This window comes from Hyperolius riggenbachi, chromosome 8 (genome assembly GCF_040937935.1).
Source record: "Hyperolius riggenbachi isolate aHypRig1 chromosome 8, aHypRig1.pri, whole genome shotgun sequence".
Taxonomy (NCBI): Eukaryota; Metazoa; Chordata; class Amphibia; order Anura; family Hyperoliidae; genus Hyperolius; species Hyperolius riggenbachi.
The window spans coordinates 89,117,097-89,132,144 of record NC_090653.1 but is presented as its reverse complement, the minus strand read 5'-3'; the positions used below and the strand labels follow the sequence as shown (position 1 = coordinate 89,132,144).

The window sequence follows — 15,048 nt, the reverse complement described above, 5'->3', positions numbered from 1 at the left end:
AGATTCCCGATCCATCTTGGTGCCCATCATTGCAGTACAGGATCTTTCCAAACAGATCAGACAAGAGCTTGTCAGATATGTTCCTGTGGCCATGTTCCGCATCATGTTCACTTCATGAGCAGCTTTATGGAACGCTGTATACATTACAGTATGCTCTTTGCAGGAGGAAAAATTCAGCACAGTTGTGGCTACGAAGGAGGTTTAAGCTGTGCCACTTCTGTGTTTCCTCAACTGTCAGTGTTGCTACAAGTTATGTAGAGCAAAGTAGAGAGATGCAAATAATTTTGTCTAGCATGTAGATTTCTTGCAAATTGTATGCAGCTTGTAATAGGCCCAATGAAATACATTCCATTTCAGATCTCAATGCCCAATTCCAAAGCTGTATGAAATTTGCATGCAAGCCAGTATTCGCATGCCATTAACCATCTATTGTACACAGTGGTCACTGACCATTTACAAAATCATTTCTCAAAAAAAAAAAAAAAAAGTTACTCACTAATAATATCTGGTGCGATATCTGCAGGTTTACTGGCTTCTTCCTCTGTTTCAGTGTCCTCCACTCCATCATGAACCGAGACGCATTCAATCTCATCCTTCGGAACATCTGTACATCACAGCAAAGAACAGAAATATACTACATTCATCACCTTAAGTATTTCATGGTCAGTAAATAAATAAACCAGTCTATTCGCAACTATCGCAAAAAAAAATCATTAAGGGCCCATTCACACTTGTGCGTTTTCAGAGCGATTTCAGCTTTGCTGAAAATCGCTAGCGATTTGAAAAACGTGTGCACAATGAAAGTGTATGGAAGTGTTCTCATCTAAGCGTTTAGCGATTTGCTGAAACGCAAACGCGTTGCAAGCAGCGTTTTCTGAGCGATTCTGGAGCGATTAGCGTTTCAATAAAAGTATTTGAATTGAACTAGAAATCGCAAAACGCTAATCGCTGGAAAAACGCTCTCTATACAGTGAAAAAATCACTAGGAAAAAACGCCAGAAAAACGCTCAGCGTTTTGCGTTAGCGTTTTGGCGATTTCTAGTGTGAATGGGCCCAAAATGTACACACATACATATAAGATTTACATTTCTCATAGATATAATGAATTATAAATTACTTTTTTTCTATGTTGCTGTCGCTTAAAGGAAGCCTGAGACAAAAGATGCAGCATTTATACTCACCTGGGTCTTTCTCCAGCCCCATGTACTCCGTTGCCTACCTCGGCATCCTCCGTTCTTCCAAAATCTTGCCCAGTAATATCTTCATCGTGCTCCCATGGCTGGGAGAGGCATACAAGAGTAATCTCCGCCCGGAGACTTGGGCGCAGGATACAGCCAATATACGGCTTCTCCTGCACAAGTCCCGGCGGCGTTAATTACTATTCGCCCTCCAGGTCCACGTGGATAGTGGGGAATGATGTAATTCGGCTTCCAGCTACTGCTGGCACCCAAATTACAGTGTTTTAAAAGTAACTTCAGCTCGTCTTCTGACGGCGACGAAGTTACTCACTGTGTGCTACTGTAGCCTTAATTCCTATTACAGTCCTTTTACAGAAAAACTCTGAGAATCCCCCATGGGGAGATGGAATAGTCTAAATTCTGTCAGATTTTACAATCTATCGTAAGTGACAGTGACATAGGGAAAAATACATTTATAGTGCATTCTACTTTACATATGCAAACACATGCATTTGAAATTTTTCAATTTTCGTGATCGTAGTCTTTCAAGATAAAATAACAGCAAGCAATCTAAATAACGGAAAAATAGCTGGTATAAAAATACTATGCACCACATCCCATTTCATATTCCTCCACAAATAAGCTTTGCTTCTTGCAAGCTAATGACCAAAGTAAAGAATCCATCAGCAACAGGGACTCATGTGGTATGTATACTCCAGGGGGAACCTCTATTTGGGGTTGGGGAGTACTGAGGCTTGGTAAAGTTAATTATAGCCAACAAATATTGTGATTTCGAAAATACATCCTCTATAATAAAATCCCTGTGTCCCTGCATCCTCTCCTGTCCATGTGTGGAATGCGGGCGGACGCTGGAGAGCAGGAGGATAGGGGGAGTGCAGGCAAGCGCGCAGTGGGGAGTGCGGCCGTGCGTGCTCGAGATGGGGAGTGGCAGTGAGAGGGTCGCGGCTGAGCCCTAGCGCCCGTTTTAAATGGGCAGGCTTATGCCTAGTCATATATAAACTAAAAAGTATATATCCTAACGGAAATGCCAACCTTTCTATACCCAAAATGGGTATAAAGTGTCAGGCCGCCTTCTCCACATGTACTACTATGGACTCAGCATGCATAGTCCAACTATGCAGAGTATGCATTGAAAGCATGCCCTTAGCTATAGTTGGCTCCCCGGCTCTGGCAGCAGTCCTGCAATCACCCTTGCAGCTTTGAACTCTCCCCCTCCCCCCACGATCTCCAAGCCTCACTGAGATCACATGACACTGAGCCTGGAGCTCCAGCGCCGAGTCATGTAGCTGCAGGGGAGACGCGAGGACTACCACCAGAAGTGGCTACTACAGCTACAGGCATGTTTCCAACGCATACTCTGCATTCGGAGGAGCACATTTCCAATGCAAGTTCTGCATGGGAGGATGCACTGGAGACAGGCTTATCCCAGGTCACCCATTTTTATCAGTTTAAGGCAAAAATAAAGAGATGGGCTTACTTGTGGGGCAGCTTATGTGTGAGCATATACAGCGAGTACTGTATTTTAGTTAATTAATACAGACCTGAACTCAGAACTTCCTCTCTGCTGTAAAATAAATGCAACAGCATAATAACCTTTAAAGAAAAAACATTTCTTTGTTACAGCTAATACAAAACCTGCAATAAATGTGCAGTGTGTCCAGTTTTTTTTCCAGCCGGGTGGCATGAAAAAGTAGCCGGGTGGGGTGCGAGGGGGGAATGCAGGGCCGGTGCATCTCTGCTTACTGCATAGGAGGCGGATGAGGAGGTGAGCCGATAACAGCCGAGTGCTCACCAAAATTAGCCGGGTGGAGCACTCAGCTAAAGGAGCCTAGGGAGAACACTGGTGTCCATTTCCTGCTTTCATGGAAACAGACATGTTGTTAACATCCTGTGTTCACAAATTAGCTGCTCTGCCATGGCATAGGAGATTTCTGAGCTAATGAAGAGAGATCAAATTACAGTGGTGATTAGTCACCGATGAGGGGGTAATTAGAAAGGCTAAACTCTCTAAATACAGTGGGATGCGAAAGTTTGGGCAACCTTGTTAATCATCCTGACTTTCCCGTATATATCAGTGGTTGTTACGATAAAAAATGTCAGTTAAATAGATCATATAGGAGACACACACAGTGAGATTTGAGACGTGAAATTAAGTTTAGTGGGTTTACAGAAAGTGTGCAATATTTGTTTTAACAAGGCAGGTGCATACATTTTGGCACTGTTGTCATTTTATTGATTCCAAAACCTTTAGAACTAATTATTGGAACTCAAATTGGCTTGGTAAGCTCAGTGACCCCTGACCTACATACACACGTGAATCCAATTATGAGAAAGAGTATTTAAGGTGGTCAATTATAAGTTTCCCTCCTCTTAATTTTCTCTATACAACTCTCAAATGACCTGAAGACAAAGATTGTTCACCATCATGGTTGAGGGGAAGGATACAGAAGCTGTCTCAGAGAGTTCAGCTGTCTGTTTCCACAGCTAGGAACATATTGAGGAAATGGAAGACCACAGGCTCAGTTTAAGTTAAGGCTCGAAGAGGCAGACCAAGAAAAATATCGGATAGACAGAAGCGACGAATGGTGAGAACAGCCAGAGTAAAAGCACGAAAGACCTACAACATCATCTTGCTGCAGATGGAGTCACTGTGCATCATTCAACCCTTCAGCGCACTTTACACAAGGAAATGCTGTATGCGAGAGTGATGCAGAGGTAGCCTTTTCTCCACCCACAGCACAAACAGAGCCACTTGAGGTATGCTAAAGCACATTTGGACAAGCCAGCTTCATTTTGGAATAAGGTGCTGTGGACTGATGAAACTAAAATGGAGACATTTGGCATAACAAGGGGCGTTACGCATGAAGGAAAAAGAAGACAGCATTCCAAGAAAGACACCTTCTACCTACAGTAAAATATGGTGGTGGTTCCATGATGCTGCGGGGCTGTGTGGTCAATGCAGGGACTGGGAATCTTGTCAAAGTTGAGGGACGCATGGATTCCACCCAGTATCAGCAGATTCTGGAGACCAATGTCCAGGAATCAGTGACAAAGCTGAAGTTGTGCCGGGGCTGGATCTTTCAACAAGACAACGACCCAAAACACTGCTCAAAATCCACTAAGGCATTCATGCAGAGGAACAAGTACAACATTCTGGAATGGCCATCTCAGTCCCCAGACCTGAATATAATTGAACATCTGTGGTGTGAGTTAAAGAGAGCTGCCCATGCTCGGAAGCCATCAAACCTGAAGGAACTACAGAAGTTTTGTAAATAGGAATGGTCCAAAATACCTTCAACCAGAATGCAGACTCTCATTGGAACCTGCATGAAGCATTTAGAAGCGGTCATTTCTGCAAAAGGAGGCTCTACTAAATATTTATTTCATTTCTTTTTTTGTGGTGCCCAAATTTATGCACCTGCCTAATTTTGTTTAAACAACTTTCTGTAAATCCAATAAACTTCATTTCACTGTGTGTGTGTGTGTGTGTGTGTGTGTGTGTGTGTGTGTGTGTGTGTGTGTGTGTGTGTGTGTGTGTGTGTGTGTGTGTGTGTGTGTGTGTGTGTGTGTGTGTGTGTGTGTGTGTGTGTGTGTGTGTGTGTGTGTGTGTGTGTGTGTGTGTGTGTGTGTGTGTGTGTGTGTCTCCTATATGATTTATTTAACTGACATTTTTGATTGTAACAACCAATGATTTATACAGTAAAATAATGACGATTAACAAGGTTGCCCAAACTTTCGCATCCCACTGTACATACAGGTGCATTTCTCTATGTTTTCCTTCTGTCCTATACAAAAGTTCAGGTCTACTAAGCAGCAGAGAATGCTTAAAGATCATTTATACACTATTAGGGGATGCTACTACTGTATGTATGGGAGACAAAAAAATAAAAGTGATTGTAAAAAATAAACATGTACAGCAAGGGGTGCTTGGCAGAGTATTTAATGGTGGTCTAGCCTAGAGCATGCTGATTTTTATGGTGCAGATGGAAAGGAGAGATGAGCAAAGGGCATGTGCTGATGAGTACAAAGCCATGGGACAAAAACAAATTGTGAAATGGAATACATCTGTATCTAATATTCAATAAAAGAAATAATCACCAGGGATTAGACTGGGTTCCACATTTTCTTCTTTACTGTCAGACTGGCCGTTATTAACTGCTAGATCTTTATAGAGATTTTTATGTTCTTCTATATAGTCCCATTCCTCCATGGAGAAATAGATGGACACATCGCCACATTTTATTGGAACCTAATAAAAAGAGACACAAACGTATTTAAAGCATCTGGAAACCCATAACATAGGTTGGATTAAAGAGACTCTGAAGCGAGTCCAAATTTACTTTTTTAACAGGCAGTCATGTAAATCAGTATAATCCCTGCTAAAACGCCGCTATCCCGCGGCAAAACGAGGGGTCTTTACCCCCCAAATCTCCCCTGCAAAATCCACGACTTTCTTGGTCGTGGATTTTGCTGCTCATGGAGGCAGAGCTATGAGCTGTAGCTCTGAATCCTTGTGCGTCAATCTGCCGGCGGATCTCCGCCTCTCCCCTGCCCCTCTCTGTGAAGGCTGATTGAGAGGGGCGGGGAGAGGCGGCGATCAGCGGGGATTGACGCGATGAGAGGCTGAGCTATAGGGCTTAGTTCTGCCTCTTCAGGAAGCGCTCCCCCGAGCTTACAGAGGGGATTTGGGGGGTAAAGACCCCTCGTTTTGCTGCGAGATAGCGGCATTTTAGCAGGGATTATATTGATAACAATAATATTTATATAGCGCTTTTCCCCCTGGGGACTCAAAGCGCTGTGACTCTGCATTATGCAGTCTCAAAGGCTAGGGAAAAGAGGTGAGTTTTTAGCCTTTTTTTTAAAGCTGTCCAGAGAAGGAGCCTCTCGTACTGATTGTGGAAGTGAGTTCCATAGAGTAGGGGCTGCATAGGAAAAGGCCCAAGCACCAAATGTTAAGGCCCCGTTCACACTGCATGCGTTTCCAGCCGCGTTTTTGGAAACGCGTGCAGGTGGCTGACACGCACAACATCAGACAGTGCATAGAGTACACTGTCTAATGTTCACACTGCATGCGTTCCGGACCTGTGCGGTCCGGGAACGCATGCTGCACGCATTTTTTGCCAAAACGCGTGGCTGTCCCATTAACTTTTCAGTGATGGGATCAGCCACGCAACGCACACAAACGCGGATGGCGTGCGTTCGTACGCGTTGCGTTCCGCATGCGTGCCCGTCCGCGTTTGTAATGTGAACGCGGCCTAAGTGTATCCTGGGAATAACCAGCTTCATCTTGTTGGCAGAGTGGAGGGTGCGTGGAGGGGCACAAAGTTTAACATGACTACCTGTTAAAAAAGTAAATTTAGACTCGCCTCAGAGTCTCTTTAAATGCAATAGCTATATCTACAATTTACACACACATAACACATACAAAACGTCTTTAGATATTAGGTATGTGTGTCTGTACCATTCAGTTGCCCTCCTTGCATTCAAATGAAGACCAAAAAGGAGGTAGAACATATGAGATACATGCCATACGCTCATAAGGTGACAAAATAGGTGGTGATCTCCCTTCTGCAAACTCTGCAAAGAAAAAAAAATGGCCCAATTGCTGTCTTCCGACAATTTCAGTAGAAATATGACTGGATTGAGCCACTGTCCTCATTATTGTTGTAGCACTTGACATAGTATAAAACCTATGTGTCTTTGGACTCTCCATCGCTCCTCTAACCGCCTTGATTAAAATTTACCACCAAGCCAATCATATTGGAAAGTTGACTGATTAGACTTGCAAGGGCCAAAGAGATCACTGGCAGATTCAACTAAAGTGCCCAGAAAAGTTCCAGGGCTCGCATATTTTTGCTTCCTGGAGGAGGCAGAGCTGTGCGCAGTAGCTCTTCCTCTTCTTCAGCAACTCTCCCCATCCCTCTCTGTCTTCTTTCACTGAGAGGGGCGGGGAGAGGCCAAAATCTGCGGAAATTGACTGGAGAAGAGGCAGAGCTACTGCGCACCTTCTGAGTCCCGTCTAAGCAGGCACTGCTGGGGACACCTAGTGTGATTTACAGACTCGCGCACATGCGTAGTCTATGCCGCTCTCTGAGCTCGTGCTTATCTACAAATGTAACAAAAGCGCCAGGGCAGAGAACGGCATAGACTGCGCATGTGCGCGAGTCTCTTAAACACACTAGGTGTCCCCAGCAGTGCCTGCTCAGACGGGACTCAGAAGGTCCCCTCCGCAGGCTCCCTATTTGCATAGCGGTGACGTCAACTGTCAATATGACAGGCGTTCCCGCTGAGTCTACGAGCGGCGGTTTCAGCGCTCGTTTGGAGCTGAAGATGGAGGCAGGGGTGAGAGCGGCATGCCTACATTCTAACTGCCGCCTGAACACCCCTGTGCTATGATAGTCTACTCCACGTCGCCAATACGGGGGGGGGGGGGGGGGGGCTGAATAAATAAAGTACGTTTATTTTTCAAATACAGCAAAATAAAAAACCTGGTAAACATCTACACATCTACACACATTAACCACTTCAGCCTACAGGGTTGAGAATTTTTTACATCTGAGCAACTTTCACCTCCCATTCATTTGCCAATAACTTTATCACTACTCATCACAATGAACTGATCTATATCTTGTTTTTTCCGCCACCAATTAGGCTTTCTTTGGGGGGTACATTTTGCTAAGAGCCACTTTGCTGTAAATGCATTTTAACAGGAAGAATAAAAAAAAAACAGAAAAAATTCATTATTTCTCAGTTTTCAGCCATTATAGTTTTAAAATAATACATGCCTCCATAATTAAAACTCACGTATTGTATTTGCCCATATGTCTCGGGTATTACACTGTTAAAATTATGTCCCTATCACAATGTATGGCGACAATATTTTATTTGGAAATAAAGGTGCATTTTTACAATTTGCGTCCATCACTATTTAGAAGCCCATAATTTAATAAATCATATTGATATACTCCATTGACATGATTTAAAAAGTTTAGACCCTTAGGTAACTATTTGTTTTTTTTATTTTTTATTATTGTAATTTTTTTTTTTATTTTTTATTAAAACTTGTATGTGGGTATTTTTTGGTGTGGGAGGTAAACAGGGGATTTTACATGTGTAAAAATGTATTTATTCAATGTTAAGTAATTTTTGGTGTAGTTTGCTATTTGGCCACAGTCAAAAAGTCCTGGGAGCGATCGATCTCGCTCCCAGGAAGAAGATAGAAGCAGGGGAACTTTTTGATCTCAGAAAAGCCGCAGCGTCTGAAGAGACGCTGTCGACTTTTCTCCGGGGGGGTCCGATCAGTGAAAGGGATTTATAATTCCTTTAATTGATCGCTGGGCTAACGGCCCCCAGCGGTAGCGAACACGGGGGGGCGGCGGGAGCGCATGCGACCCGCGGGAGTGTGCGCAACCTAACTGGACGAAAATTTTCGTCCAGTTAGGCTGAAGTGGTTAAACCAGCACTACAAGTATCTATTTGAAAAAAAAAAAACATTTGTGAAACTGGTTCTTTAAAGTCAGAAGATACGCTTATTGTATTGAGGCCAATGTTGCATTCAGAAACACTATCACTGGTGTGCACCTCTGTATGGGAACCCGGCAGTGTGCCGTTCTTTTACTGCTTTCAATGATGCACATTTGAAACTCTAAAGGTACACTCCACATAGAACGGCATGAAGGGCGGCATGCGTGCAGAACTAGTCAGCACTTGTCCAGTGGGATTATTCTCGGATTAGCTTTAAAAGATAAAACAATGTAAATAAGGAATAACAAAAGAAGATGGCCAAAGATGCAAATCAGCACTACAATACTTTGTAATCTAGTCAATGTCACATCCTACAGAAACTTACATCTCCAGTCATTAAATGTGTGGTGCTGTGGGGTGAATTCTTCTTTACAACCACATACTCCTAAAGGAGGAGAAATACAAGATGATTAGAGAACATTCTTTGCAATACCGGAATCGGGTTATGGACCAATCAAATGCCGCTGCTTTGGCATTTAGTTGCAATGTGTTCAAGGTGCATACATTTGCATTAAAGGATATCTGAAGTAAATATAAACTTATGAGATAATGAATTGCAAGTGTAGTGCAGCTAAGAAATAGAACATTAGTAGCAAAGATATGAGTCTCATATTGTTTCCAGTACAGGAAGAGTTAACCTCCTTGGCGGTAACCCCGTGTGTGACACGGGGTAAGCCGCCGGAGGGTGCCGCTCAGGCCCTGCTGGGCCGATTTTCATAATTTTTGCTTTGCTGGACGCAGCTAGCACTTTGCTAGCTGCGCCAGCACTCTGATCGCCGCCGGCCCCTGCCCGATCGCCGCTATCTGCTGCGGCGCGGGCCCCCCCCCCCTCCAGACCCCAGCGCTGCCTGGCCAATCAGTGCCAGGCAGCGCCGAGGGGTGGCCCGGGACTCCCAATGACGTCCCGACGTCAGTGACGTCGGTGACGTCATCCCGCCCCGTCGCCATGGCGACGGGGGAAGCCCTCCAGGAAATCCCGTTCTATGAACGGGATTTCCTGATCGGAGATCGCCGAAGGCGATCGAAGCGGGCGGGGGGATGCCGCTCAGCAGCGGCTATCATGTAGCGAGCCCTCGGCTTGCTACATGATAAAAAAAAAAAAATTTTTAAAAAACTGCTGCGCTCCCTCCTGGCGGTATTTTTCATACCGCCAAGGAGGTTAAGTAACTTCAGCAGTTACCTATGCAAAAGAGCTTCTCTGAGCTCTCCGACCCAACTTGGGTGGAAGACAAGCTGTTTACTGAAGTGTGTAACATCAAAGAAATAGTGAAACACAACTCCAGATAAGGTTTTACTGCAGGGAAGTTCAAAGGTTCATTAGCTCTGCTCTGTTTCATAGTTTAAAATACAGAGTTTAGTTTATAAATTGCAAATATTAGAGAATGATGCAATGTTATTTAAAAAAAAAGCCATATAACTGAAAATAAAAATATGAGTCTCTTTTCTTTGCTACCAATGTTCTATTTATTATCTGTACTACACATACAATTTGCCATATCATAAGGTTTTTCGCTTCGGTGTCACGTTTAGTTAGAATAAAAATTGGCACTAACTGATTTATTTATTTTTTGCATATTATTGACTATCTCTAATCAGAATCTAGCCGTTTGCTGTGTGAAGGATAATCTTTTTTAACATTTTCTTCAACACATTCTCTATTTAGTAAAATCCCCACTTACCTCTCCAGTCAGTAGGTAAATGATACCGAGAGCGTGATTCAGGATCTTCTCAGTCAGTTGCTTCTTATTCATTTTGGTAATCATTTCTGAGACAAAAAAAAAAGGTTTATGTAAGCTGCAATGCAATGAAGGAGGAAATCCATGTAAAGATCTGGAGAACATACATACAGTCTTTACATGCAACAGGTCTATAAACAGTTTATCAAGCAAGAAACAAGAGAAGACCCCTTGGTCCGACTAAATGACCAAATCTACCAACGTCATTTAAATACAATGTCAAAAATACACTTTTTTAAAAGCCCAATTCCGGCAGTTTTTATATTCATTTAATAACCCTTTAAAAAAAAAAATGTTTCACTTACCTTGGGCATCTACCAGCCCTCTGCAGCCATCCTGTGCCCTCGCAGTCACTCACGGCTCCTCTGATCCCCCGCCGCCAGCTAGTTTTGTTTTTGCCGACTCTGAGTCGGCGGGCCGCCACGCGTACATTTGCACGCATTCCCGCTGGTTCAGGAAGCTATCGCTATACACTCACTTAAAGGATTATTAGGAACACCTGCTCAATTTAACCTTAATGCAATTATCTAATCAACCAATCACATGGCAGTTGCTTCAATGCATTTAGGGGTGTGGTCCTGGTCAAGACAATCTCCTGAACTCCAAACTGAATGTCAGAATGGGAAAGAAAGGTGATTTAAAGTGAACCTCCAGACTAAAAATCTACTCAGCAGCAGTTAAAAGGCTTGGTGTTTCCTTAACAGTTTCACAGCATCAGAACTTTGTTTTTCTAACCCAAGCCTCATTTTTAGCTGCACAGAAGAAAACTGCCCGGGCATTTTTCCCCCGATGGTGCAAAGCATGATGGGATTTCTGATGTTTTTGTTCTCCTTCTGCTGTTTTGGCGCACATTTTTTTATTTTGAATTTGAGATTTGAAGCCTAGCGCGCGTAGCTGGGAAGGGTGGTCAGGACACAGGACAGTTGGAAATGTGTCTCATGCTCCCTGTCACCTCCTTTCAACCAAAAAGATAGTTGCCCCCATGAAAAAGATGGCTGCCCCCATGAAGTCACAAACATTTGCCTGTTCTTTTAAAACAGGGTGGGTAAGGCCTGGTGCACACCAGAGGAGTTTTTCTGAGCGTTTTGAGTTTGTAAATCTGCTGCTAATGTTATCCTATGTGTCTGTGCACACTGGAGCAATGAGGTTTTGTAAAAAAAAACCCCATAGCATTACATTGGGAAGAGCTTTTAGAGGTTTCAAAAGCTCTTCTCAATGTAATGCTATGGGGTTTTTTACAAAACCTCATTGCTCCAGCGTGCACAGACACATAGAATAACATTAGCAGCAGATTTAAAAACTCAAAATGCTCAGAAAAACTGTTTTGGTGTGCACCAGGCCTAAGAGATGATATTACCTATCTATTTTCATTAACATAAATAATGTAACTTAATGACAGTATGTTTGTGAGGCTGAAGTTCCCCTTTAACTACTTTGGCCTCCTGGACGTAGTAGCTACGCCCAGGAGGCCATGTGCGCGTCCGCTCGCTCCCGCGGCCGATGGCGCGCGTCCACGCGCGCTCCCGGCCGCGGTTCATTAGCCTGGCAATCAGTGAATCGGGCTATGGTGCCCAATCACTGATTACTCTCCCCCGCTGAAAAAGCGTCAGCTTCTCTCGGAAGCTGTGCTTTTTCTGGCTGTAACGTCCCCCCTGCGTCGCTCTAAGTGTATGTTACGCTTAGAGTGACGTCATGTAAACAAACTCATGGCCGCCATCTTGTGGCCAAAAAGTAAAACTACAACTACAAGTGAAAAAAATAAAACTCAAGACACATTTACATTAAATAAAACTATGGCTTACATCCCACCCTCTTAAAAATACCCAAATAAAATGTTTAATACAAAAAAAAATAAAAAAAACATTACAATAAAAAAAAATGTAAATATTTACCTAAGGGTCTAAACTTCTTAAATATCAATGTAAAGATGAAATATTTCTAAAAAAAATTTATTTTAAACTTGTAAATAGTAATAGATGCAAAACAGAAAAAATGCACTTTTATTTCCAAATAAAATATTGTCGCCATACATTGTGATAGGGACATAATTTTAACGGTGTAATAACCGGGACATATGGGCAAATACAATACATGAGTTTTAATTATGGAGGCATGTATTATTTTAAAACTATAATGGCTGAAAACTAAGAAATAATGATTTTGTTCCGTTTTTTCTTATTGTTCCTGTTAAAATGCATTTACAGTAAAGTGGCTCTTAGCAAAATGTACCCCCCAAAGAAAGCCTAATTGGTGGCAGAAAAAACAAGATATAGATCAGTTCATTGTGATAAGTAGTGATAAAGTTATAGGCTAATGAATGGGAGGTGAAAATGGCTCGGATGCATAAAGTGAAAACGACTGAAGGCTGAAGTGGTTAAGCAATTTTGAGCGTGGCATGGTATTGGTGCCAGAGGGGACGGTCTGAGTATTTCACAATCTGCTCATATAGGGCCAGTGCACACCAAAAACCTCTAGCAGATCTGCAAAACGCTAGGAGGTTTTTGAAGCAGATTTTCAGAGTGCTTCTAGGCATGTTTAGAGAGATTTTCTAAACATGCCTAGAGTTTTTTTTGAGCATTTTTGTGTAGCGGATTTCATTTAGTTACAGTAAAGTTGTAACTGAACTGCTACTGTAACAAAAATACCTGGAAAACTGCTCTGATCTAGCGTTTTTCAGAGCGGTTTGAGCTTTTCCTATACTTTACATTGAGGCAAAAACGCATCTGCAAACAACAAAAATGCTGCAGGAGATACATTAGACAAGCATTTTCACAGGCGGCAGCGGTTTTGAAAACGCTACCAAAAATGCTTGGTGTGCACCAGCCCTTACTGGGATTTTCACGCACAACCATTTCTAGGGTTTACAAAGAATGGTGTGAAAATGTAAAAACAACCAGGGTACTTTTCCATTAGCTGGGCGTATCCACTAGGTGGCGATAATTACTATTCTCCTCCAGGCCGCCATGGATACTAGGGAAAGATGTAATTCTGGTGGAGTTTTATCGCCACCTAGTGGATGCGCCTGGCTAACGGACAAGTACCACATCCAGTATGCGGCATACTGTGGGCGAAAATGCCTTGTTGATGCTAGAGGTCAGAGGAGAACGGGCCGACTGATTCAAGCTTATAGAAGAGCAACATTGATTGAAATAAATACTCGTTACAACCGAGGTATGCAGCCAAGTATTTGTGAAGCCACAACACGCACAACCTTGAGGCTGCTAGGCTATAACAGCAGAAGACCCCACCGGGTACCACTCATCTCCACTACAAACAGGAAAAAGAGGCTACAATTTGCACAAGCTCACCAAAATTGGACAGTTGAAGACTGGAAAAATGTTGCCTGGTCTGATGAGTCTCAGAGTCAGAACTTGGCTTAAACAGAATGAGAACATGGATCCATCATGCCTTGTTACAGGCTGGTGGTGGTGTAATGGTGTGGGGGATGTTTTCTTGGCACACTTTAAGCCCCTTAGTGCCAATTGGGCATCACTTAAATGCCACGGGCTACCTGAGCATTGTTTCTGACCATGTCCATCCCTTTCTGACCACCATGTACCCATCCTCTGATGGCTACTTCCAGCAGGATAATGCACTATGTCACAAAGCTCGAATCATTTCAAATTGGTTTCTTGAACATGACAATGAGTTCACTGTACTAAAATGGCCCCCATAGTCACCAGATCTCCACCCAATAGAGCAAATTTGGGATGTGATGAAACGGGAGCTTCATGCCCTGGATGTGCATCCCACAAATCTCAATCAACTGCAAGATGCTATCCTATCATTATTGGCCAACATTTTTAAAGAATGCTTTCAGCACCTTGTTGAATCAATGCCACGTAGAATTAAGGCAGTTCTGAAGGCGAAAGGGGGTCGAACACCGTATTAGTATGGTGTTCCCAATAATCCTTTAGGTGAGTATATATAGTGTTCAGAGTGTGGGAAATATAAAAAATGGAGAGTCGTCCCTCCCAAGCTTTTTTAACTCCTTGTCCCCCATGCAGGCTGGGATAGCCAGAATGTGGAGCCCTGGCCGCATGGGGCTTCACACCCTGACCTATACCAGCTATACCAGCCGCATGGTCCATGGTATGGGGGGCTCTCTGGGAAAGGCGTGGCCAAGCAACCACTGTTCCCCTTGTTACCCTGCCCTTTTGCATTCATCCCTCAAAATTAACAACAGTACTTATTGATCGTTACAGGTGACAGTTAGTGCTTTCCCAGTTTGTGAAAACTGCAACTGTGCATGTGTCAAATACTCCCTGCCGCGGGAGAGTCATGGAGGAGGCGTGTGGCCGGTACCATGCATTAGCAGTAGCCTGCGACTAGCTCAGTCGGCCAGCTTTCAGAGGGGTACAGCTGTTGAATGGAACAAAGCGGAATGACAGCAAGGGACAAGATGGACTACAGGGGGCTACAGGTGTGTTAAAATGGGCACTTTGCTTTCACTTTAGGTACCCTTCAAATACATGCTGCATGATTTTAAAAGCAGTACCTGAGATGAAACAAACAAACAAAAAATTCATACATACCTTCCTCCACCCCCTTCGGCCTGATCACTCCCCCGCCATTCTCTTTCGCCTCAT

At 43.4% G+C, this 15,048-nt stretch overlaps 1 protein-coding gene across 1 annotated transcript in view; it reads right to left on the bottom strand.

Annotated features, from left to right (window-relative positions):
- LOC137529023 (oocyte zinc finger protein XlCOF8.4-like) overlaps positions 1 to 15,048 on the bottom strand; it is a 37,015-nt gene that overhangs the window by 18,370 nt on the left and 3,597 nt on the right. The window contains exons 2-5 of the mRNA XM_068250893.1: positions 10,403 to 10,488; positions 9,049 to 9,108; positions 5,298 to 5,448; positions 497 to 604 (exon numbers count right to left, since the gene is read on the bottom strand). Of these exons, the coding sequence (XP_068106994.1) occupies positions 497 to 604; positions 5,298 to 5,448; positions 9,049 to 9,108; positions 10,403 to 10,486 (403 nt within the window). The 5' untranslated portion in view covers positions 10,487 to 10,488. The remainder of the gene's footprint in view (positions 1 to 496; positions 605 to 5,297; positions 5,449 to 9,048; positions 9,109 to 10,402; positions 10,489 to 15,048) is intronic.